At 40.1% G+C, this 24,332-nt stretch overlaps 2 protein-coding genes across 2 annotated transcripts; one reads left to right on the top strand and one right to left on the bottom strand.

The window, feature by feature from the left end:
* Positions 1-265: 265 nt before the first annotated feature.
* Positions 266-12,248, bottom strand: LOC110966848 (electrogenic aspartate/glutamate antiporter SLC25A12, mitochondrial-like). Its single transcript, XM_022216336.2, has 18 exons — positions 12,163-12,248; positions 11,399-11,452; positions 9,151-9,296; positions 8,517-8,632; positions 7,968-8,107; positions 7,712-7,858; positions 6,848-6,986; positions 6,634-6,727; positions 6,397-6,481; positions 6,083-6,164; positions 5,814-5,972; positions 5,247-5,299; positions 4,068-4,148; positions 3,411-3,551; positions 2,506-2,644; positions 2,111-2,269; positions 1,929-2,019; positions 266-1,256 (listed from the first exon to the last, which is right to left on the bottom strand). The coding sequence occupies exons 1-18, from the start codon at positions 12,172-12,174 to the stop codon at positions 1,043-1,045; spliced, it is 2,052 nt and encodes a 683-aa protein (XP_022072028.1). The 5' UTR covers positions 12,175-12,248; the 3' UTR covers positions 266-1,042.
* A 2,432-nt stretch (positions 12,249-14,680) lies between these two features.
* metap1d (methionyl aminopeptidase type 1D (mitochondrial)) lies at positions 14,681-22,532 on the top strand (the record flags this gene model as incomplete). The annotated part of the gene is made up of 10 exons (XM_022216335.2): positions 14,681-14,733; positions 16,616-16,775; positions 17,537-17,686; positions 17,769-17,917; positions 18,587-18,629; positions 18,730-18,893; positions 18,982-19,079; positions 20,076-20,123; positions 20,205-20,283; positions 20,623-22,532. Coding segments are annotated over 10 exons (1,044 nt in total), but the record flags the coding sequence as incomplete, so codon positions are not given.
* Positions 22,533-24,332: the final 1,800 nt, after the last annotated feature.

The following is a 24,332-nucleotide window of genomic DNA, read 5'->3' as shown; positions in this document are numbered from 1 at the left end:
ACAGAACCTGAATTGATTTTCATTCCGTCCATCTGCCATTCCGTCCATGATGCAACATCCAACCTCACCGAGCTAGTTAAAAAAAAAAAAGGTCAATGTTTAAAATAAGCTACAAAAGAAATGCACAATAGCAACCGTATTTGATGTAAAATGAACAAGATCAGTATTTTGTGCATAGATTGTACTGTATTCTCTTCTCTGTTACTGCTCCTGATGCGGTTCATGGTTGCACTTTCCCATTGGAATAAAACTCAAGAGATATTGGTAAAATTAAAACCATATGGATGATTTATTTAATTAAAATACAATGACTGGTTTGAGATACATTTAATTTATTAATACCTAATTCTCTTCTCCTGAATCTTATCAAGAAAACACATAATTGAAAAGTTCTGTACATCAGTAAGAGTGATTCTCTGACCGGGACCAAAGGCCCCATGTTGCCATCACATTACTATTACTGTGTAATGATGCCGACTGAATGTTACAGAACTTTGTCTTGTAACATCTTCTCAGTACAGTTATACAATATGTACAGTCTGTAGCCTCCTGTGTGAGGAGAGATCAAGAGTAAAGCCCCACACACCGTGCAGATCAATCTATTATTTTCTACGCCCGCTGTCCAATAAGAGAAGTCCTACTCATACCGAGTATCAGACCGAAAACAGAACAAAAATCATATCAGCTACTCATGAGAGAGAGGAGTGCTCAAGGCCCAGTTTTATACAAATGCTGGAGAGAAGAACACAAAGGATGGAGTTGCCAGGAGCGTGCAGCCACTGAAGATACAACACAGTCAGCGCTCTGGTCCCGTCGCCGTCTGCTCTGTTGTACGTCGCTGCAGCCAGCTCCACCTCTACGGCTGGCTGCTGTCCAAAGGAGAACACCCTCGACGGAGCCGGTGTTGCCTGCCGCTGAGCTAATGGCCCCGTCATTTGTGGAGAGTGTGTTAACTGTGTGCTTTGTTTTGTGTGTCTATCTAAGTGTCTGGCTCCTGGTAGTGGTGGAGAGGGATGGCAAAGTGATATTTAAATTCAGGGCTCTATGGCGCCTGAGCTGGCGTGGCAGTTGGTGGCTCTGGGTGATGTATGGAAACCACACCGGAGGACTTGAATTTAGGCAGGTGGAGGCCAAATTTGTTCTCCACTCCGGCGAAGGTAGCTGCAGCCAGGCGGTAGCCGCCGACGTGGTCTGCATTGATGGGAGGAAGCTCTGAGATACGAGACTTGGGTGTGGGACTAGATCCTGCCGGACGACTGCAGAGAGGAGAGGACAGGAATGATCAATGCACTGACAGTGGCGTTTTCATATACAAACAAAAGCAATCAACTACGGCAGCTGCATGCTGACGATCACATGATTGCGATCCTACTACAAATAAATCCCTGTGTTATCAGGACCTATCCGTCAGATATACGACGACGGAGCAGCCTTGGTGGAGCACTGCATGTTTTTTTTTGTTTGGACATGTTCTGATTTCAGATTTTCAAAATTAGTGGAATATGTTCTTTGGTAAAGTAATCAACTACACCTGTTGTTCCTCTGCTGAAGGCAAATATACAGAATGGACTGCATCAGAGTGAAATAGAAATATTAAAACAGCAGCAAGCATCACTTCAAAGATCAAGGAGAATCTCTAGACAGTTAAAGAGAAAAGTTCAATAAAGGGTTAGAGGAAAGAAAGTAAACAAAATCTACATCTAATTTTGGTAACCCTTAAATGTGTCCAGCATAGAGAAACGGGTAATACACATTTGTTTTGGACAAAAAAAATCAAATAAAAAATACCAATTGTCGCTAAAGTCCAATGTCCTCACATGTGCTTCTCCAGTCTCTATCCCCGCCTACTTTTCAGCTGCTTCAGCTACTTAAACTAAATGTTACTAAAGTGACTGAACCGTTCTCCTATCAAGTAAAGATCAACTTACTGTCCTCCAAAGTCAACGTAGAACCACTGCTGCAACAGTTCATAGGTCACCAGAGTCACACCAAACTGAGGAGAGGACCGGCACATACGAGCTGCACAAAAGAGGAACAGTTCGTCATGGTTGGAATGTGAAAACACTTTGAAACACACTGTCTGCTGGTCCTGGTGCACATAGCCACACACCTCCAGCTCCCTTCCACAAAGCCCTGAAGCCTTCCTCTCTCATAATCTTCCTGAAGCAATCAATGACTCCTGAGTAAGTCGTCTGTCCAGCCCTTGCTGCCACTTGCAGACGCGTCTTGATGACATCAGCAGGCGTCACGAGGGAGGCTGCAGGGATACCTGGGAGGGAGAGTAAAGAAGAAGTCTGATGAAATTCAAACCTTTGTAAGATATTATCTTTATGTTTTAAGGGGAAGCAAGCAGTCAATAATACGTAACAACAACCAGCTTGTGTAGTTGCGACTCTTAGCTCAGTTTGAAGCTGTAAGGTCAACTTGATGATACACATTTTTCTCACGAAGAAGGGATCATGTTATGACTGACTCCTGGAGTTGTGAGTCACCATAAGAGGTTACCTGCTATTGCTCCAGCAGTGAGAAGCTGCAAAGGTCCCACCCTGCCTTGTTCGTCGGCTAGGGAAGCCTTAGTGTGAGCGTACACGGGGAAATAGATGGCTGAGAAGGGGATGTCCCTTAGGAAACAAGCTTTAGCACCCTAGACAGACACACAGAAACAGACAAATGTGAAAGAGTGAGGCAAAGTGAAACAGCATAAATATCAGACAGACTGAGAGCCAAACAGAGCTCCAACTGTGAGAAGAAAAAAAAATGCTCTTAGCGCCAAAACCAGGGTTTCTGCAGAAATCAGCCAGTCAAATTTAATGCTTTTTAATGCCATTTTAATGCTATAATGTAAAAATGTTAATGCCACAACCATGAACTCAACAAATTACACAGGTTTGTTTTTTTTTGTAAAAGATGATTTTTATATGAAAACTGTCCCTAGATTTCATTATTTCTGAATCTGGAAAACACTCCTGATCACCCACAGGCTGCAGTCATTCTCTGAACTCCACATTTTTGATTTTTGCGTTTCCCCATTTCCCAGCTTTCCTCCACCTGGTCCAGACTGCCGGTCACTTTAAAAACATTCAGTTTTTGGCAATTGTACCCGACCGGCCGGAACGATTATCACAATGCTTCGGCATGTTTAAATAGATGCACATATCTGACGAATCACAGTCTATAATTACATATTATTATATTATTATTATCAAATTTTTTCTTGAAAACTGCAGAAAGAATTTTTAATGCCACCAAGAATCGAATTGAATGATTTTTAATGCTATTTAAGGCCTTAATTTTCCACAAAATCACTTTAATTACTATTAATGCTTTTTAAATACCCTGTAGAAACCCTGAAAATGTTTACTTCTCTTGTTCTGACTGACTAGCATAAGAAGAGACTATGAGAACATTACCTTGTAGAGTCCAAAGAAGCCCAAGTCACGGACCACATTGAGTGCACTGACTCGAGGTCCGGTGGTGATCTCGCCTGCCACCTGCAGGCGAATCTTCACAATCTCCAGTGGGTTGGTGAAGATCACCTGCGAGCCTCCAGCCTGGACAAATGAGGAGAAGAGGCGCTTGATCACACACTTGTTTTAAAAAAAAAAATGAAATCTGCTTGTTCCTGCATGTGACATGTGTGCAGCTCAGGGGTGGGAGCCAAGTCTTGCTCATGTAAAGTATCAAAAATAAAAATTAAATCCTGATCAACCATTTACGTTGCCATTTCCTCGGACGGTAAGGAGTGCTGGGCCAATGTGTGTAAGGATGAACAACGCTATCAAACACAAAAACAGAAAAAAAACACGTTGCGTTGGACATTGAGAATTTTGCTCTGGATGCAACTTAGCATTGCCTCCACTGTTAGTAATGTCATTTGGACGTCTGCAAGTGAGTTAATGCAACAAATACAACGTCTACATGCACAAATGACTTGTTAAAGCATTAACAAACTAAGGCTGCACACCGCTGGGTATCTTAGACTGTATCTTCATGTATCTACAGTATTCATTGATGCATTCACAAACAGATAGATGGGAATACTGAGTCGTTTGGGACCTGATACTTACACAGCCACCAGCCAAAATCTCAGCAAATAAAGGAATCGTGTTGTCTTTAGTGGTGAATTTATCTCTCACAAAGTCATTCACCTGTGGGACACAAAAAACAAATATGAGGCTATAGACAGTTCAGTGTCAGCAACACAAAAACTGTATACCTTTACTTTTCTGGAGCTGCCCTCACACAGTTCTTTTATCTATTAATTAACTGTTCCACTGGTGACACTGAAAGTTGGAAGCATCAGCACATGATTAGGTTGCACTCTTTTCTGTGTACAGCATGGCATTAATCAACCTTGCACATTAATGAAAAGTTGCCTTAATTTTCAAACCCCAGCTTTGCATGGATTTACATCGCCAAGGTTTCAATCTTGCAAAATATTTAATTCTGAAAATACACAGAATTTTTTCCACCAATTTTTCCCAGAAGTTGTCTGGTATCATTCCTTTAAAATAGGCAGAAGACGTGTCATTGGCAAGGTTTGGATTCATATTCAATCTGTTCTTCATTAGTGTGATCTGGTATTTGAATTGTATTAACAATCCAGAGTTCCTTTTTCACCATGTTACAGGCAGCGTTGAACTCAATGACCATTTTATTCTCTTCTGTTGAGCAGTTTTTCCTCATCAAGTGCTGAGAAGACATGAGTAGGCCCTCAGTGTTTCAGTCAGTCTCTGCAGCTTTTGTGTGTCAAAGTTTCGAGCTTCAACTATGGTGACCAGGTAACAAGCTGAGAGTTGCCTGCTATGGCTCGGCCACAATCCACACCAAAAGCATAGCGTTCCTCTTGCACGGCAGCCATGGTTACTCCGTTAACCACAGTGAATGAAAGTCGTACTTTTTCCTCTTTACAGTCAACATCTCAGTGCCTACATCTGAGTCAGGTCCTCTCCTTCTCCAGCAGCCTCCTCCTCTCTCTCCTCACTCATTAAAAAAAAATTAACTATAGATCGGTTAAACACAGTAATAGCTAAATGTATTAGTCTGCATGTGAAGCGAGGAGCGACTGACCGAGCCAGTGAACAAAAGAATAAAAAAAAAATCACTACTTCAAACCACAATAATTAACACAGCAGCTACTCCTGCTGGCCAGAGGGGCATGAGTCAAAATCATTTCAAATTTCAAGCTTTTGGAAAACAAAAATGGGGGAGGATTATGCATTGTGTATGTGAGGAGAGATACTCACTGTGAGTTTGATAGCTTTCTCAGGTGCCACACCTATGAGCTGAGGAACCAGACCTGGAAGGCAACACAGGGGATTGAATGAGTGACAGGACAATCTCATTTCATCAGCAATACTGGGCAAAAGGGAAAAAATCAAGCAGAAATAAGACTGAAAACAAGAACATGGTATGAACTCTGACAGAGGAAAGCAAGAGCACACATATAAAGGCTGATCACTAACAGAGTATCTTGTAATTAGTGTGATGCAACACAGCCCAAGATGAGCAACAGAAACTCTGCTATAATTAGACAAAGATGGATAGAAAATTTGGAATCTGTGACAAAACAGCTGAAGTGCTCTTTATGAAATGCTCTGAATTATAGATTTGGCTCACAAAAAGTATAATGATTTCTTTCAGCAAAATGAATTCTGTGTTTAAGAAATAAATGGCACGGTGAGAAAAAAATAAGTGAAAAGACAAGACTCAACAAAAAAAACAAAAAACAGGCAGGACACAAAAACTGCATCATTAATGTTGTGAATACAGACAAGTGGATAATACTGGTAGCATATTAGAGCTCTGCCCACCTCTGTAGAAGCCGAAGAAGCCCTCGTAGCGAAGCACCTTCTTGGCACAGTCAAAGCTGTTCTTGTACATCAGCTCTCCAACAAAGGATCCTGTGGATCTCTGGTTCTGCATACGAGTCTTCACCAGGTCGATGGGGTACACTGCTGTCGCTCCCGTGGCTATGCAAACACACACAAACTCAGACTGAACCGATTCGTTCAAACCAGATGTCTGATGCTGATGTGTGTCTGTCTGGCACCAATCTGTCTCAGATCACAGGATAACTCACCTCCAGCGATGGAGCCCAGGGTGAACCTGTAGGCTGACTCTGCAACTTGGAGCCACACAGGCCTGGAACTGTCTCCATGGGCCTGATGGAAAAACACGAGCGACCAAGGTGACTTTAGATAGTGTTAATTATACCACTGCTATACAAAGCTGTTTTCTGTACAAGACAAAATCCTGCATCCACTGTATTCAATATGGAATGTGTGATACAGTACAGTAATGTATAGATAATTAACTGCTGATCTAGTTTTATGTCAGTTGCGAGATGTATTTCTAACAAGGAGTTGTACTCACAGCCTGCTACAAGCATCCTACCTGTTTCTGGGTTTCGACCAGGTGGTAGGGCAGACATCCCTCCTCTAATGGAGCTATTCTTTCAATGTCTGCAAGGTTCAGACGTCTGAAAAACATATTTATGCACCAGCTATTAACACCAATGTCATATATACACATCATAATATTTTCTGTAAATATCAGCAGCGTGCTCGTGTTCAGTTGAAGGAGTTCAGCTTCTGGCACGGACTTTGGCAAAATAGCAGAGTGACCGTTTACCCAGAGGGAGAGTGAAGGCCTGATAACTGGTACAAGATGTCAATTTCCATGGGAGTAATCTGACCAAACTTGTTGGCAGCATGAACAAACTCCTCTGCAAAGACAGAGAGAGAGAAATGCCTTATTAAAAAACACATCGATGTTTATGGCACTCGTTAACGTCTTGGCTGAAGAGGAAAACTATAAACTGACAATGACATAACGGTCTGTGCACCTTTGGTCACCAGCGTGTCCTTCCGTGTGCCAGCCAGAGTGCTGTAGATCTTGCGGATCAGCTCCATGTTGTTCAGTAGGGAGTTGAAGGCATTGAAATAAGAGAAGCTGACCAAGTGAGAGGTACTGCCACCTGCAGCCTGGCAGGAGAACAGCAGCGCATGTCAGATACTTTTTTAAAATTAATTTCTTATTGACAAGGCCAAGATGTCAACTTTAAAGACTGTAAACTATGTTTCTTTTTGTATTTTTTTCCCTTTCTTTATCCAAAGAGCAAAGGAACACCTTTAATTTAACTGAAATGTGACACTGACATGTTGTTGTTAGCATGGCCTGGACTTGTGCCATAACAGTTTAGTTGGTTTTCGACAGATACATTTTTAAAAAAATCAACTGCTCACAAAAACTGTTCTAAAAGTGAAGCAGGATCTTTGCCGTTATGTGGTAGCTAAGGAGGTTCACCATCATATTTAGCACCATCATCAAAAGCCAGGTACAACAGTGTGAAAGTATAACTCCTGTCATTAGGAGGACACCTGAGCAAAGCTTAAAAGATGATTAAAATAAGAAATGCACAAGGGCTATGTTGAAATCTCGAGTAACGTATTTGTGATTGTTGTTCACAGCGACATTTTTTTTACTTGTTTTCAGCACAAAATGGGGTACTTGTCGGAAATGGATGAGGATCTGACCTCAACTGAGTCTGGAGGTTTTTGCAACACCAAAGGTCCAAGTGGATTACACTTCGACTTGCCAGTGATCAAAACTGCAGTATTGTTTTCAGGCTTTGATTAAAGCACTTTTTGTCCCCGTTAGCCTTGAATTATACAATGAGTCAGCTCCCCTTGCGCACACAAACACTCACTGAGACAAGATTCTCCTCCACGAAGGGTGTGAGCATATGGTGTCTGATGGTGGCCATAATGTCACTGAAGTCCATGGCAGAGATGACGCCATTCTTCCCTTTGTCCTTTTGGGCGAATGCCTGGCGTGCATGCTCCAGCTGCAGCTCCTAAAAACACGACACCACAAGGCTGAGTCTAAATATAGACAAAGTAAAACTTGTTGTGTGAGAAAATGAAAGAGAGAACGAAAAACAAAAAACAGGTCGATCAGTGTACCTGCAGGAACTGGGTGAACTCGAGGTAGCTGAGGCGTTTCTTGCGGTCGTGCCCAAAGTGCAGACGGATGAACTCACAGTCCCAGTTGAAGGGAATGTGGTGGTGCACTGTGGTCTGGCTGAAGATGTCCCGCACATTCTCTGCAGCACAAACACAATCTGTGGTAAATTCTCTGGACAAACTTCAAAGCATTTCAATGTCGCAACATAAAGCTTTGTGCGTGTGACGTAAAAAGGTAAGCAGAGGTAAGAAGGAGAAAGGAACGCAGCATAAGCATGATTATGTAAATGCATCTGTGTAACGACTAAGCCCAAGAAGTAATCTGGTGAACAATGTCTTGTTAGGAAATTCTCTCTCCACGGCTGGAAAACATGTAAATTGTTTTCATCAGTGCCACAAACGCATCAGGGGTGGCTTCAGTGCAATCCAAGCAAGTGTGAGAATTGTAAAACTTCTAAGTATAATATAATAATAAGATTCTAATAATCTTTTCTTAGTTTTAACTGAAGTCACATGAACTTAATTTGAACTTAACACAATGGTCCATACCGAAGGAAATCGCTCCAGTTCCAGTCTTGTCAAACAGCTGAAAGGCTACAATGAAGAGCGTGTCGGGTGCACACAACACCGATTCAAAGGCAAGAAACTCCTGGAATGAGATCAGCCTGTGATTGTGTGTGGGCAGAAGAAAAAAAAAAAAAAGTTAAATCATTAAACACATTATTTAAGACATTTAAGACTTTGGAATGGAGCAAAGGTCAGACTACACAGTATTACTTAAAGGGCCACATCAGGCAAACAAACACAACAGCTTCTCTGTTCACAGTGACAGTTTACTTGTTATTGCAAACACATGCCAACCAACCAAAAGCAAACCATTATATGAGATTACATACACCTTACAGATACAGTGTGTCATTTCTGGCCCAAAGAAAAACATATTGGTCTCTTAGGTTTTCTGAATACATTTCTGATCAAATCTAAACATTACATCACATGATCTTTGTGTACGATGGCGGCGTGGGAACTAGGCCTCAGTGGAAGATTTATCTTATCAGTAAGGAGCTGTAAAGGCAGCTATTTAAACATTACTGACACTCAGACGTGGCTACATAAATCATCAAAAAGTGATGATAAGCTGTGAGTGTGTGTGTGTGTGTATACCGTTGGTGTCAGTACGTACCCATCCTTTGTAGTGTCAGCCACAGCAGCAATGAGTTGTACGGTTTTAGGGTTGTGGTGAATTTGTGTGTGTAGTCCAAGGTACTTCTGGACAAAGTCCCCTGGAGTCATAAACCTCTCTCCATCTTTGTCCACTACACTGGCATACTGAGGGGCAAACAGAACACAGCATCAGCATGCATACTTAACCCTTTATGGATGGCGACTTCTTTTCTTGCCTTCCTTAATAAACAATTACAATAACTTCTCCTTTCACACAAATAACTGATGACCAAAAACTCCAGGTGATTTCAAGCCAGACTACAAAAGAAAAACCTCAAGATATCTCAGCAGGCGGAGTGCATGGATTACACAATCACGAGTTGATTAATCTCAGTACCGTGATTTTATATTACCTTTTATCTACAGCTTGGTTAACCCTAAAAGTGTCCTGACCTGAGCAGTCAGAGGTTCAAAGGTCTTGCACAGAGGTGTCAAACTCATTTTAGTTCAGGGGCCACATTCAGCCCAATTTGATCTTAAGTGGGCTAGACCAGTAAAATCAGAGAGAAATAACCTATGAATAACAACAATTCCAAATTTTTTCCCTTTGTTTTCGTGCGAAAAACATTTTTGTCAGACAAAAAACAATAAAAACAAGACAAAATATTCCAAAAAAACAGACACAAAATGACAAAAGAACAATGAGTTATAATCAAAATGACAAAAAACAACCAAAAAAGAAGACAAAATGTAAAAAAAACAAGACACAAAATGACACAAGCAAGAAACAAAGCGACAAAAATAGACAAAACAATACAAGCAAGACAAAAAACAAAACGACAAAATTGAGAAACAAAAGAAAAGCATGAGACAAGCAACAAGTCAGACAAAAGACAAACAACTCTGATGCATGATCAAAATGACAAAAAAAAACCCAACCAAAAATAAGACCAAATATGACAAAAATGAGACACAAAATGACAAAAGAACAACAAGCAATTTTAGTTTTGATCACAACAACTTGTCATGGTCTAGAAATTATTTTAAATTTATGGGTTTACAAATTTACAATTTGCAGATAATGTCTTCTCTGTAATTTTTACACTTTACAAAGCTGTCCCACAGGCCGGACTGGACCCTCTGGAAGGCCGGTTTTGCCCTACAGGTCGCACATTTAACACTCCTGGTCTAACATGACAATACTACACCACATACTGCTGGCTCTTTGCTCCAAGATCACATTTAGTGTCACAACATTAAAAGCTTCTCTCAGTGCCACTCTAACAAAAGCGTTCGAATTAAGATAAGACAGGCTTATTTTGAGGTTAGTGCTTCACAAAACCATCCTTACATTACTGGTGCCCGCACTAAACTGTTCTGGCTGTTGGTTCTGTACCTGAACAATCAAGGTCAATGGACCTGCAGTGGTGGCATGACATGTCAAAATTATCACAGCTCACACTTGCACGCAAAGGACTCAATGTTTTCGGCCTGAGCGTTGAAAGATATCCGACCCGTGTCGGCATACTAAAAGTGCCGGCCCACATGACTGCCACACAGTTGCCACGCAGTAAGCAGAGGAGTAAGGTGAAGGTTAACTCAGTCTTATTGCAGTCTCTCGTTACATCTCATGGCCAGACACACAAACCATTCTAAGTATCACTATCATCTGATATGTAAATACTTTTACACAACATGAGCACTTGTGGCACAGTGCTCCCTGACCCACAAATTGACAAGGACATACATGTCCAAGGCTGTAAAAGTTTGTGATGAAGTCAGTGTTGTAAAATATAACAATCCTGAAACCTGAATACAGACTGGAAACCTGGACCTTCAGAATAAAAGTCTGACAGTTCAGAAAGCAGCCATCCTCAAATCAACTTATTCCTATGACAGGCAGCGACAACCACTAAACAGACAACTCCTTTTGCTAACTCAACATCAACCCACGTATCAACTGCAATTATGTTTTGGCTTCAGCTTCTGTCAGAATAAAAACAATGTTAGACTAACACATGAATGAACCTCTGCTCCAGCTATTCAGTCAGAGTTACACTGTCTTTACTGTAACAACAGCAGTCTGTGGGTAATGCTGTAATTTAAACCCCATGACAGGAGCTTACAAGCTCTTTCAATAAATAAAAGCAGTCCTGGGAGTGCCGTTGTCCTCGTACAGAGGCGATTCATAAATACATCTGATCACAAACAATAAGACGCTGACTAAAGCGATATTTAAAGCTGTTACTGTTAAGAGGAAGTCTTACCTTCTGGAAGATTGTTTTCAGCTCACTCGGGTCCCCGCGTTTGGTAGATTGCACCTAAACAACACAATAAACTCACATTACGGCAGTTTTCGTTTCAGTTAATTTCACAGTTCACATAAAGCTGCTGATAAGAGGAGGTTTTATTGGACACTGAATAAACAATTTGCTCTTCGGTTGTTTCTCCTTGAAATGTCCACTGCTTTCAAGGAGAAACAACCCACTGCGACAGCAACGACACACCATCAAAGCTAAAAGACCACACCTTGGCAAACAAACAAGTGAGGCAGCTAATTTAACAGTGGAAAAGCCAACAAGGCAAGTCTGTACAGAGACACAAACTAACATTACCGGGTAGTCAGCTAGCAAGCACAGAGTACTCATGTGAAGAGGACACAAACCGTTTCAGCGACATGCTAACATTTAAAGCAGCAAAATGCGGGAGATGAACGCAAACAAACAGCCGACTGCCGTGAAAAGATGCGAGTTAAGCTAGCGGCTGTGGTTTTATCACAGGAGTCGTTTAGCAGTTTAGCTCTATGTCGCTAACTCCGAGGTTGTGGATGTCTCATCAAGGCCAGCCGCCGCCGGGCGGCAGCTAACCCAGGGATGCTACGGCGTCAAGTTACACCGCATCCGAGACACTCTGCCCGGGCAGGAGCTCAGAGTCTGGCTTCGGCAGTTCCAAGTCGACAAAACGCATAGAAGACATGAGACACGGAAAAGTAGAGGTTTGAAAATCGCTAAGAAAGAGATGCCCAAGTCACCTTGACCGCCATGCTGGTTTGACGTCACGCACAGTGAGCGTGAGCGAGCAGTGCGCAGCGCACGCGCTCGGACGGAGCAGGAAAACGAAACCGAGCAGCCTATCAAATACACACTGGCAACCGAAATATATTTTTTTTTTTAAAGCCTATCAAATACATCCACCGATAATCATATCATCGATCAGCTGCTCAGACAGAGTCACTAGAATTAAAGTATCAGAGGTGTTGTGATGGAGGAACTGCATCATACCTACACATATGATACAACTGATGTAAGAGGATGCTTTTATTGCATTAATGTCGGTTACAAACCTGCAAACTCTCTTCTCACTCACTACTTTAGTATTTACTTTCGTTACTGCGACTACTGTGGTAGACACTACTACTGTGGTTCTGCCCCACTACTACTACTTCTATTACTGATATTGCTATTGCAGCTACTTGCTAATGCTATTACTGCATTGCCACTGCTACAATTAAAGCTACTAATGCTGTAACTACTATCACTACTACTGCTATTATCCACACTGCTACGAATCTACTGTTAATATTGCTGCTGGTTCTACAAGCACTGCTATTGCAGTTTAAGGCTACAAAAAATATTGTTGTTTATTCTGTTAATTAATTTCCAGGTTGGTGTTAACAATAAACAATAATAAATGGATAAAAATCTGAGAAAACTCTAACTGGTGTTTTTTTTAAAGCCCAAGATCAGGCTACAATGTTCTATTCAAAGTCCAAAGACATTCAGTTTATTGTCACAGTGGAAGAGAGAAACCAGAAAATATTCATACTTACGAAGCCAAGAATAGAAAAGCTGGATAAGGTCGATTTTTGGAAAAGGTGAGTCCATGTCTCAAAGGTGCCGATTCTAAAAACCTCATTAAATGTGACATGTTATGGAGACAGTTTTAATGTCCCATTAAGCAATAGATATATACTTCTGCTGCAATACCTAAAGTATACCCTGTCTAATAGAATGGTTGGTGTATTCAGTCTGAAATACAAACAATATAAAAGAACTTGGAATGTCCACAAATGGTTAAGTATGATACATTCGGTCATTTATTGTGACAATTCTGCCACCATCCAGCTAGTTCAGAAAATGTGGGCTTTTTTTCTTTAAATAAAAGGATACTCCAATAACACCATTTTGGTTTCTCTCTATGACAGATTCTTTCAGAAATGTTTTCACTGTTTATTCATTTCAATTTCAGTTAAGTTTCACTTGATGCAGTGTCAATTCTCAACACAATTCCTATTCAGGTGTTTCACATTGTAATTCCAATACCTCACTTGTAATGGGAAGAAACCTCCAGCAGAAGAGGCAGCCTTCTGCCTCCACCAGTTAGGGTGAGGTGAGCGCAGAGAGAGAGAGAGAGAGATAAAACCAGGAAACAGACAACAAGGTAGAGAACAATATACAATGAGCAGGCTGTGAGGCCAGTAACCTGCAGGTATTGCTGTTAGCGGATGAGAGTTTATCTCTCTGTCCTTGTTGAGGTGTTTAAATGAGATGTCAGCTGTGTTTGTCTGCACTGATAAGAATACTACGGTATCTGGCCTACCATGGTCTGGCTTACGTAACTTTGCTCAACAGTCACTTGCTATGACGGTTAATGCTCTGTATAAAGGTGTGGTTTTTTTAACATGGTGGCATGAGGGGTGGGGCTGAAGTCAGGAGACACCTGGTCATACAGGTATCTTAAAGCAGATAATATTGTGTTAAAGCAAAGTATAACTAAATTCTTGTCACAATGACTGCTCCTTCAGTTATTGTTTTTAGAGAAGGCCTAATACATGATGCAAGTGACTAAAATTTTTGAAGGTGTATTCAGTCACCAAAGATGACAAAGCAATTAAATAAATCAATTACAAATGGTGTTGAGCAAGTTTAAGTTTTTTATTTTTTTTTTAGAAGTGGTTGAAAACAAATTGGGACACAGTCAGTGAGTTATGGTGGCGTATGTGGTTATGACTTGAAGATACTCAAAATAAATTAAAAAAGTAAACTAAATGCACAAAATTACTGTAACTTTACTAGTTATTTTTGCATATTCAGATAATCATGGAAATCTTAATCAATAAATCAATTCTAATGTAGTATTATACTAATGTCCTAGTGGGAGATTTACAAATTTACTATCCAGCAGCAAATATTGACATTAAATCACCTTCACTTTAACAAGCTGCAATATTAAAGCACTGAACACAATCGTATCTCATAAAAAAGCATAAAATACATGCATTTTGAAATGGGCAATTCTGCATGAGTACTTCCACTTGTAACAGAATATTTTTGCATTGTGGGTTTTGGTACTTTTGCTTAGGTATAAAATCAAAGTACTTCTTGCACTTCTGATTAATTGTCTGTAATAATAAACTGTATGAAAATGTGTGTATAATAATAATAATACTAAATAATAATGTAATAATAATATTACTAAGATAATAATAATAATAATAATAATGATTGTGCTTCTTCTTATTGTGCATCACGTGACTAAACACATGACCACTGGTAGTAATTCATGGCGGCGCACTGTTCAGCAGGACTTTCAGGGAGAGCAGGTACTTCAGTAACCTACTTTCACTCACAGAGACAGAGTAATCTACGACTCTTCTGACTAGCAGAGTTCACGCGTAGCTTACAAACTAATCACTTATGAAACAAATACGTTGAAAGACGAAACAGCTCGGTTGTTTCGTCAGTAAAATTACATTGTTTTTGCCGGTTGATGTTAGCATGCATGCTAACTTGGTGCAACAGTCTGTGTCCTGCAGTTGAGAGACTTTGCGGCTTTAAAAGGAATGAAAAGTATGCAGTGTCCCCTCTCTCTCTCTTTTTCTCTTTGTCTCTCTCTCATACACACACACACACGGTCAGACAATTCTGTAACAACTGCACCACAGCTTCTGCTAAATCATAGTAATACTTCTTAGTTCAGGTATGTATGTGTGACAGTGTGTCCTAATGTTCTCTGTAGCTATTTTGTTAGTCAGCTATTTAAATCCAGTACAACTGTGTACTTCTATCATGCTTAGTGTTTGGTTTCTGTTAAACAGATGCTAATTCAGTTAAATATCTCTGTAATGAGTTCACAGTTTAATATTAAGTGTAGTAATAGCATTAAATTACATAGAGGTTTTCAAAAGCAAGAGAGGACAGTCAGAAAACCAGAGCAAACAGAGAAGAAAAGGCCCAAAAAGTGGAGAAATGGAGGTAAACATAGTGAAAGACACTAAATGCAAGAGTCAAAATTCAAGTATAAGTAAATTAAAATAACACCAATTGATACAAATAGAAGAGTAAAAGCATCAAAAATGCCAAAGACACTGTAAATCACATAAAAGCACATCTATGAAATCGGTTTCAAGAAGTGATTTTAAAGAAAACACTGATTTTGCAGCCTTATCTGCTCAGGTAGTTCTAACATCCCGTAAAAGTTTGATTCAAGCCTTGACATTGGAACAGTCAGAGGTGCCTCACCTGAGAGCTTGAAGTTAACGGGCTCTTATAGGGTCAGCATTTCTATTGTATGACTTAGAGCCAGACCCTGATAAGCTCATTCATAACACATATTTCTATATTTGCTAATTGTTCAGTTGATGTGAGATATACTTGCATTTTTAGTTATGCCCTAAGGTCCTGTTTGGTCTTGATTTTGCACTGGAACACTGTGATTAATGTTCCCAGTGTCTCATTCATTAATGCATAGCAAAACTCATCTTGATTAGAGTTTGATGCTGGTGGAAATTGAAAATGCTGGTGTCCTGAATTCTGTTACACATGTTGTTGTGCATTCAGCCAACATGTGTTATATGAGCAGCATAATTCGATATACTGAGATAGTGTGTGTGGTCTTTATTTAGTGTCGTAACCCCTAATGTGTAGCTAAACAGTTTGTTCAGTATTTTAGCTTAGTTTTGTGCCTACATTAGATAGTGTGCACATATATTGTATAGTGAAAAAGGGGGATGAAATGCAACAAAGTTATCCTATAGAGCAAGCACTGTGAATGTTGGCATTACTCAAGTTTTTTCTGTGTAGAGAAAAGATTTTTCTGCCGCCTCAAAGGAAAAAGACCAGCACCAAAATGATAAAACTTGATAATTTAAAAAATAATATAGCTAGTTATATTTTTATCGCAACAGAGCCACACAGACAGATTTCAGCTTTCACTAACCACATGATAATCACACTGACTAAATGAATATCATTTTAAGCATTAACTTGTGCTGTTGTATTTCTCAGTGGTCTCTGACATGATTTACACAATACATAGAATAAAATAAACACATCATTGTTGATCAAGTGGCTACAAAGAGACTGTTTGTGTGTTGAACAGTCTAAACAGAAGAATTGCCTTTCTACTATTTATTCTTAGCAAAAAAGCCGTTGTATTAATAAACGGAGGGCTCTTTTGTCATTGTACTGTTTTTTTTTCTTCAGGACTCCGCAGTTTCCTGCGGAGAGTTTTTTGTGCAGGAAGCTGCAGCCCCCAACAGCCCTGCTGTGTCAGCAACGTCGGCGCTTCTTCTGGAAGAAGTGGAAAAGTTCTCACAATGTTGTTCGCCCAGCTACTGTTAGACCTGCATATGCGGTACCCAAGGTACAGTACCCCGCCTAAAAGCACTCCCAAATAAGCCGAAACAACAAAAGTGTAGCTGGAGCAACACAATGGATGTTGTGGTTGTTCTGTGAACTGTTTCAGCCTTTAAAGTTTCCTCTTTTGATGTGGGTCCATGGGGATTCTATGTTGCTAGTCAGGCTGTCAGACATGTCTAAAATCACAGATACAGAAGTTGTAAAGGAGTGCGACTGGAAGCTGAAATTAATTACATGTGCATTCAGATTGGATTAGTGTCACCAGAAGAGTTTCTTGAGGTGGATTTTGTTCAGTTATTTATAACTTTCCAGTTAGCTAAAGATGATTAAAATGGCAAATGTTGATGTAATTTTAAAAATTCATAATTGGAGCCGATGTGTTGATTCTGATTACAAGCTAGTCTTCATGTTAAACCTGTTTGAATTGTTTTGAATTGTTAAAGCATTGCTGCATCATTCAGTTCTTACATTCTTTACAGCCACGTATTTACTAGTGTTCAGCTAAGTTTGCTCCTAATAAATTACCAAATATTCCACATTATTCTGCTTAATTCAGTCTGCATGAAGGATATTATTGGGTCGATGCACAAGAGGCGAGCAAAAAACAAACTGTAAACCGTTCGAAATCCTAAACAGCATTTTACATAAAGCAGTCTCAGTCTTTAAATTTCTTTTTTTATTGTAGTTCGGTCTGTCATCTCTAAATAACTCTGAAATTGAGAGCCACCTTAAACATCCTGTTTGTCCTCTCCTGTTTAATTGTAGGAAATTATGCGGCCGGGCTATGTCGGCAGTGGACTGGTCCCAGAATGGCCGGACTACATAGAGATCAAAAACCAGGAGCAGATTGAAGGCCTGGCCAGAGCATGTCAGCTAGCCCGACATGTACTGCTGCTAGCTGGACGCAGTCTGAGAGTGAGCACCTAATCACTGCTTGTCTTATCTGAGTTTCCACATCATCAAAAACAACACTCTAACTATGATCTATGACTTCAAGGTTGGCATGACAACAGATGAAATAGACTTCATCGTGCACCAGGAAACAATAAAGCACAACGCCTACCCATCACCTCTCAGATACGGAGGTTTCCCAAAGTCAGTCTGTACGTCTGTGAACAACGTGGTCTGTCACGGCATACCTGACAGGTAAAGGAGCTGTACAGTCACTCCCTACGTTAAGACACACAAAAAACTGCATTTGTGTTGTTAAATATAATGTGACGTGTCATTACGTCAGATTCTACGAATAAGCAACTAAATACAACTAGTGGGGAAATTATTTTTAGCTAAAATGTAAATCACATTTAACAACTATTAAATGAATGCTGGGCACTTTCATTTTTAGATGTTGGGCCTTAGAGAGGATGAAGTTGGTTAAGAATTAGATTAACACTTCTTTTTAACCATTAAACTAGTAAGGATGGTTAAGAATTATTATTAGAAGTTATTTTTTTAACCTTTGTTGGCTTTATTAGACAGGTTAGTCGAGAGGCAGACATAAAAGAGAGAAGAATGAGGGGAAGACCTGCAGCCATGAGCATTGATAGATACTTTATTCATCCTGAGGGAAATTCAGTCGAACCTAGGCCACTACATCGGGGATTATAGCCCCTCATCGCCTGCTTAACCTGTTGAGCTATCCCCTGTTATCATTTTTAATAACTTAAATGAAACAGAATTCATGTTGAGTCTCTTCTTCGATAAATATGACAAGTGAAACATTCAGCTGTGTACTCTTGTGTATTTTTAAAATGTGAAGTGTATGTTGAAGTCTCTGTAAACACCGCCATCTTTAAATATGCTCGTGTCCTGCAGTCGGCAACTTGAAGATGGAGACATCATCAACATCGATGTCACTGTAAGTTGAAGTCTAAATAGACGCACAAAGAATCTGAGATACATCACTGCAGATGTGATCTGTCACACCAACACTGCTCCCCTCTGCCTTTTCCTGATAGGTGTATTTGGACGGTTACCATGGAGACACTTCAGAAACGTACTTGATTGGTCAGGTGGATGAGGTTGGGCGGCGACTGGTGGAAACTGCCAGGCGGTGTAGAGACGAGGCCATCGCCGCCTGCAAACCGGGTGCACAGCTCTGCGTTATAGGAAACACTATCAGGTAAACACAAAATCTACATGCCAAATGCTTACATACTACATAATCGCTTTTTCTTTTTGATGACTACTTTTTTATACATTGCTTGCAGTGAAATAGCCCACGCTAATGGCTTCCAAGTGTGTCCTTATTTCATTGGACATGGAATAGGCTCCTACTTTCACTGCCATCCTGAGATTTGGCATCACGGTAGGTTTGGGTTGGAAGTTAAAGCAAATGGCAAATTCTGTGACAGTGTAAGACGGTCGGCCTCGTACCAGAACGTATTTGTATTTTTTTTCCTGAATCTCTCCTGCTCTGGGTGAACCATTAACCGGATAGTTAGGGCACATATCACATGAGCACAAAAGCTTTCAAGCAGTGACTTGCTGATTTGCTTACCAGCTGGACCTGGTGTTTCTCTTGTTCACTTTCCTCACATTTCCATTCTCTCTCCGCTGTAACACCAGTGTTATACTTCTGCTTGTACACTGGTGTCTACTTGTCAGAATGACATAGATGTCGTCATCTGACCAAGTCTATGTGGACTCTTCTGCTGACGTTTGTGCTCAGAACAGGATTCAAGGATATTTATTGTCATTGCATTTCTGAAAAGAAACTTTGTTGGGACTTCCAAAAAAACCATAACAAACAATGAACGGCTGTATAACACAAGTATTACATATATTTTCAAGTAAATAGAAACAAGTATTTAGAAAAGTTTGATAGTGCAATGAGGTGCAACATCTGCTTTAAAATGTCTGATTCAAGTAAAATGCTCGGTATGAAATGGTTATTGCACATTAAAATGACTATCGTCCATCACTGAGTCTCTGTTTGAGAGCAGAATTTGTCAGTATGGCCCAAACGCTACGATTTCAGCAGTGTAGCTAGCATCATATAAACGGTAGTGTGCATGTGTGGAATATACTGACACCTATCTACTGTGCTTTTATTTATAAGAGAGATTAACTGTCTAATGAAAGCAAAAGAACTGATATAAAATTCTCTTTGTTACTTGAGGTTTATTTGTGTCCCAAGTCAGTTTGTACAAGAAGTTCTAGCATGAGGCTTGACTTGAACACAACTGTCTGCCCTTCTGTGCATCACTTGTGTATTTCTGTGCATGTACGAGATGTGTTTGTCAAACATGCCTTTTATGGGATAGTGTCGGTTCAGTCTAATTACCTATGACTTCGTTTTCAGCTAATGACAATGACATGACCATGGATGAAGGGATGGCTTTCACAATAGGTGAGTTCCACACTACATTTTTTGTGTGCACATGAAGATGCCACTGTGTGTATGGGATTGATATTGTGTGTTAATCTGTAGAGCCCATACTGATGGAGGGATCTGTGGAGTTTAAGATCATGAAGGACAAGTGGACCGCAGTGTCTGTAGATGATAAAAGGTACAACACAAAAACGTCTCGGCTGTCTGTTCTCAGCTATGAAAGCCCATCAAAACCACAAATTGATGTGTTTACATTGCTGTTTGTGTGTGGCTTTAAACCAGTGGAGATACAACATGTTAATTAGAGAGCTTTAGATGCTGGTAGGAGTATTTTTAAACTTTGAGGAGAACCAGGCTAACCATTTGGCCCTTTTTCCAGTCGATAGTCCAAGACAAGTTAACTGCTCCCTAACTCTTGTTCCATACTGAGTCTCTACTCTCCTTCAGCCAAAAAGCAATATTCTCTTAAATGTTCATCTGTTATTTTAAAATCTTACATGTGCGCTGTGTCACACAGGTCGGCTCAGTTTGAGCACACGGTGGTCATCACAGCTGACGGAGTGGAGATTCTCACCAAACTGCCAGAAGAGGACAATCTAAAACCTGAAGGATTGTAGCTGCTCATTGGTTCAACACATCACCTACCTGAGGGTCTGGACTACTGTTTGTGATAATAAAGCACTAAAAACTTAACTGATAGTTTACCTCAATATGATTTACAGAACTATGCAGCTTCTACATGTAAAGTGTAAAAAAGGTCACTTTTATTTATTCACCAAGGCTTACTTTCTGTATCTACACATATTAGACAGCATTAAAGCCACCTACCTAACCTGAGCTCTGGCCTGTCAGTGCGTTAACACAGAACCTCTGGATCAGACTTGTTCTGCATCCCATGGATGCTAAATCAGATTGGAAATGGAGAGTTTGGAAACCAGATCTGATGTTTTGGCCTCTTTGTTGTGTTCCTGAGACATTCCTGAGCAGTTTTTGGGGTGTGGAGGGACTGAGCGTCCTGCTGGGAAGCTGCTGTCATCACTTAGTGCTGTGTGCTATGTTTAGGTTTGTTACATGTCCAAGTAACATCTGTATGAATGCCAGGCAGAACACTGTAGCATGCAATGTGGCTGCAGGTGCATCTCATTAATTCATTTGGGTTTTAAGCATGTGTGTGTGTTTATAGTGTTGGCATTAGGAGGTTACATTTTTTATTTTGATAGTCTAGCGGTATCCTGATAGTTTAGGCAATGATTTTTCTTGAAGACAGTGAAATGGAAGTAATTTAACCAGGACAGTAACCACAATCCAGACTCCTCCAGGACAATGTGATCTACTCATGACAGCCACCAACTACAATCACAAAATGTCACTTATGTATCATATTTTTCTAAATACTGTCTCAAATCCCTCACGACACTGCAAGGTACAAATGGTTACAAACCATGCAGGCAAAATACCTCCTTATAGTAACACAGGGTGTTCAGACCCCTGGCTCCTATTTTTCCTTTATTTTGTGAACCATCTGTATGTAATTGTGGTTGAGAATCACTTTTATTTTTTTATTAAACTGCATTTAGTTCACAAAAGAATTACATTTAAGAATGCTTAAAAATGATGTTTATATGCAATCCTCTTCATGAAATAAAGCCCAAAGTCAAATCTTAAAAGCATTACAGGAAATCACCATAGGTGATGATCACAGCTCTGAATGTGAGTTATGACAACTTACTGAGACAATTTGTGCACACTTCTGAATCATAAAATACAAACTTTGTAATAGATGTTAGTTAAATCTGTCTCAGTCATCCTGGGAAAGTGATATTACGTGTAGTTGAGCATAACCAATAGATGGCAGCAAACACTGCATGTTGAGGTCAGCCCAGATTTCATGTTGAAGTCACTCTTGATGTGCTGCAGCAAACTGTATCTGACTTTCTCAAAAGTGTTTGCGGCTCCCAGCCATGAGGCAAAAGCTTTCAATTGTAGTAGTTGGTATTTTTAACCCTATCTCTTGATCTCATGGCATTAACCTAAACCAAGTGTCTGTAATTAATCGCTGTGAAAACATAATTGACACTTCTACAGCCGCACCATTCAATGTAACCTCTTGACTTCCTAATTATAACAGAATGAAAGCAAACTTTACCAGATAACTTGGTGAAGAATATAATCTGAGCAAATGAGAGGTTGTGCTGGGGGATAAATTCCAGACATTACAGCCTTCTTTATTCATCCAGTTCCTCACCAACGTCTGTATCTTTCGTCCGCTGGTGGATTTAATAAAGAACATAGCAGATTGTGCTTTTACCGGTTGTCACAAAGCTTCTCCCATTCCTCACTATAATTTAAGTTCACATCACAGGCTTATTAGTTTATATCGAACTTGGACTGCGGTATGTGTGATTAAAAACTGCCCTTGAAACCTAATCAATTTCTCTGACAGTTTGTCTGTTACACTGTGTGGATAATGTGTATTTGGTGATCATGTGTTGGCACTTATTACTGCGACTATAACTGGGGTGAAGTGAGGATGCTTCATAGAGAAAAACATAGGAGGAGAAATTGGACACTTTCCCACTAAGGGTGTGTTTTCACTTCCTGCCAACGTGCTCGTGTGTGTGTGTGTGTGTGTGTGTGTGTGTGTGTGTGTGTGTGTGTGTGTGTGTGTGTGTGTGTGTGTGTGTGTGTGTGTGTGTGTGTGTGTGTGTGTGTGTGTGTGTGTGTGTGTGCGCTCATGCCGGTGCCAGTTCACAGGCAAGGCAGGAAGGATTAGACAAATAAAGGAGGGTCACATAATCTAGAATCTGGTCATACCCAGTCAGGAAATGATTCACATCATTTTATTTGATGCGCAACATCATAATACTACATCTGCATTGATTCCACTTTTATTGAGCAAAATTGTCACATTTCTGTCAGGAAAGAAAGACCTTCCCAAGCAGTGAAGAATACTTTTTTTTTTTTTTAAATTATTTTAGTACACTCCTCAGTCTGATTTTAAGTGTGTGAAGCAACACATTTGATTTTAGGGCAGGGAGTGTGTAGCTGAAGGAGTGTGAGTCTCCTGTGAACCAGAGCAGTGTGTTATTCATTAAATATGAAACACGACATAAAAACCTGAAAAAGATGTAAGAGGTTCAGACGGAGGAAGGCGAAGGGCAGGAGGGAGATGTGTTGGAGCAGCCTGAGGTCTGTAAGAGTTAAAGGAGGTTTAGGGAGGAACAGGGAGTGGCGGGGTGAGGTGTTACACTGAGGATCTCAACACTCTCATTCTTCTCCTGCATGTTGGAACTCATTCCTGATCTCTCCTCCTGCTCTGCAGTTCATCTGTGAACCCTCGCCTCTTTGTTCAGGATCCACTTCGCTTTGAAAACTCAAAATAGCAGACTATTTCAAAAATGTGACGGGCTCCTATTGCTTAAGATCAAAACTTTACAGGTTTTGTTTCTTACAAGAATGGTTCGTGTATTTTAGTTTGTCCTGAGTGTAGATCTCAAAGTGTCTTCTAGTGAAATTTGGACAAGCCCATGGAAAACCCTCCTTCCTTTTTGCTGTACCCACATGAAAATTTATGAAATGCTTGATATGCTGATAATGCGAGACATTTTTAAGAAATTATTAGGATTCTGCAAATAATCTACGCAGGTCAAAACTTTTTGTGCAAAACATTTTTCTTTTCATAATATCTCTAAGTGTGAACAAAACTCCTGAGTGAATCAACTCTTTATTTGTCAAATTAACAGCTCTAAAATTCAAGATTTGCCCTCTAAGTGCCAGTAGGCTAAATGTGCTGCAGGTCTTTTGCCTTATAATTTATTTTAGATATTTTTGTTGTTGTTGTTTGTTTTTGTAATTATCAGTGTTTCCATAAACAATTTTTTGGCATTTAATTAGTGTATCTGTCAAAAAAAAAGGATATTTTCCTGTTCCTATAATATAAAAAGTTACTTGGAGATTTAAATGTTAAACAAGAAAAGCCCTCAGAGAGCGCAGTATTCTGCCAAGGCTGTTCATTCCCACATATGACATTGTCAGAAATGCAGCATATTTTTGTAGAACTGCAACATTTTTTTTATTAGTTGTTGATAATCACAAATCACGGCAACATAGAATGTGGTCATTTAATATAGATGTACCCACAAACATAATGACCTTGTGCTGGACAGATACCAAATCGCGTGACCTAAATATGTAGTTGATGTGACTCGGAAACACCCCAACAATTTA

Source organism: Acanthochromis polyacanthus, chromosome 9 (genome assembly GCF_021347895.1).
Source record: "Acanthochromis polyacanthus isolate Apoly-LR-REF ecotype Palm Island chromosome 9, KAUST_Apoly_ChrSc, whole genome shotgun sequence".
Taxonomy (NCBI): domain Eukaryota; kingdom Metazoa; phylum Chordata; class Actinopteri; family Pomacentridae; genus Acanthochromis; species Acanthochromis polyacanthus.
Note: the sequence above shows the minus strand (reverse complement) of the source record. Positions and strands in the feature narration are given on the sequence as shown.

Coding starts and splice junctions, on each gene's coding strand:
- LOC110966848 (XM_022216336.2), bottom strand. Junction 6,987..7,711: donor TGGAGGAGAATCTTGTCTCA/GTGAGTGTTTGT, acceptor TTCTCCTGCCAG/GCTGCAGGTGGCAGTACCTC. Junction 6,165..6,396: donor TGGTCGAAACCCAGAAACAG/GTAGGATGCTTG, acceptor TTTTTCCATCAG/GCCCATGGAGACAGTTCCAG.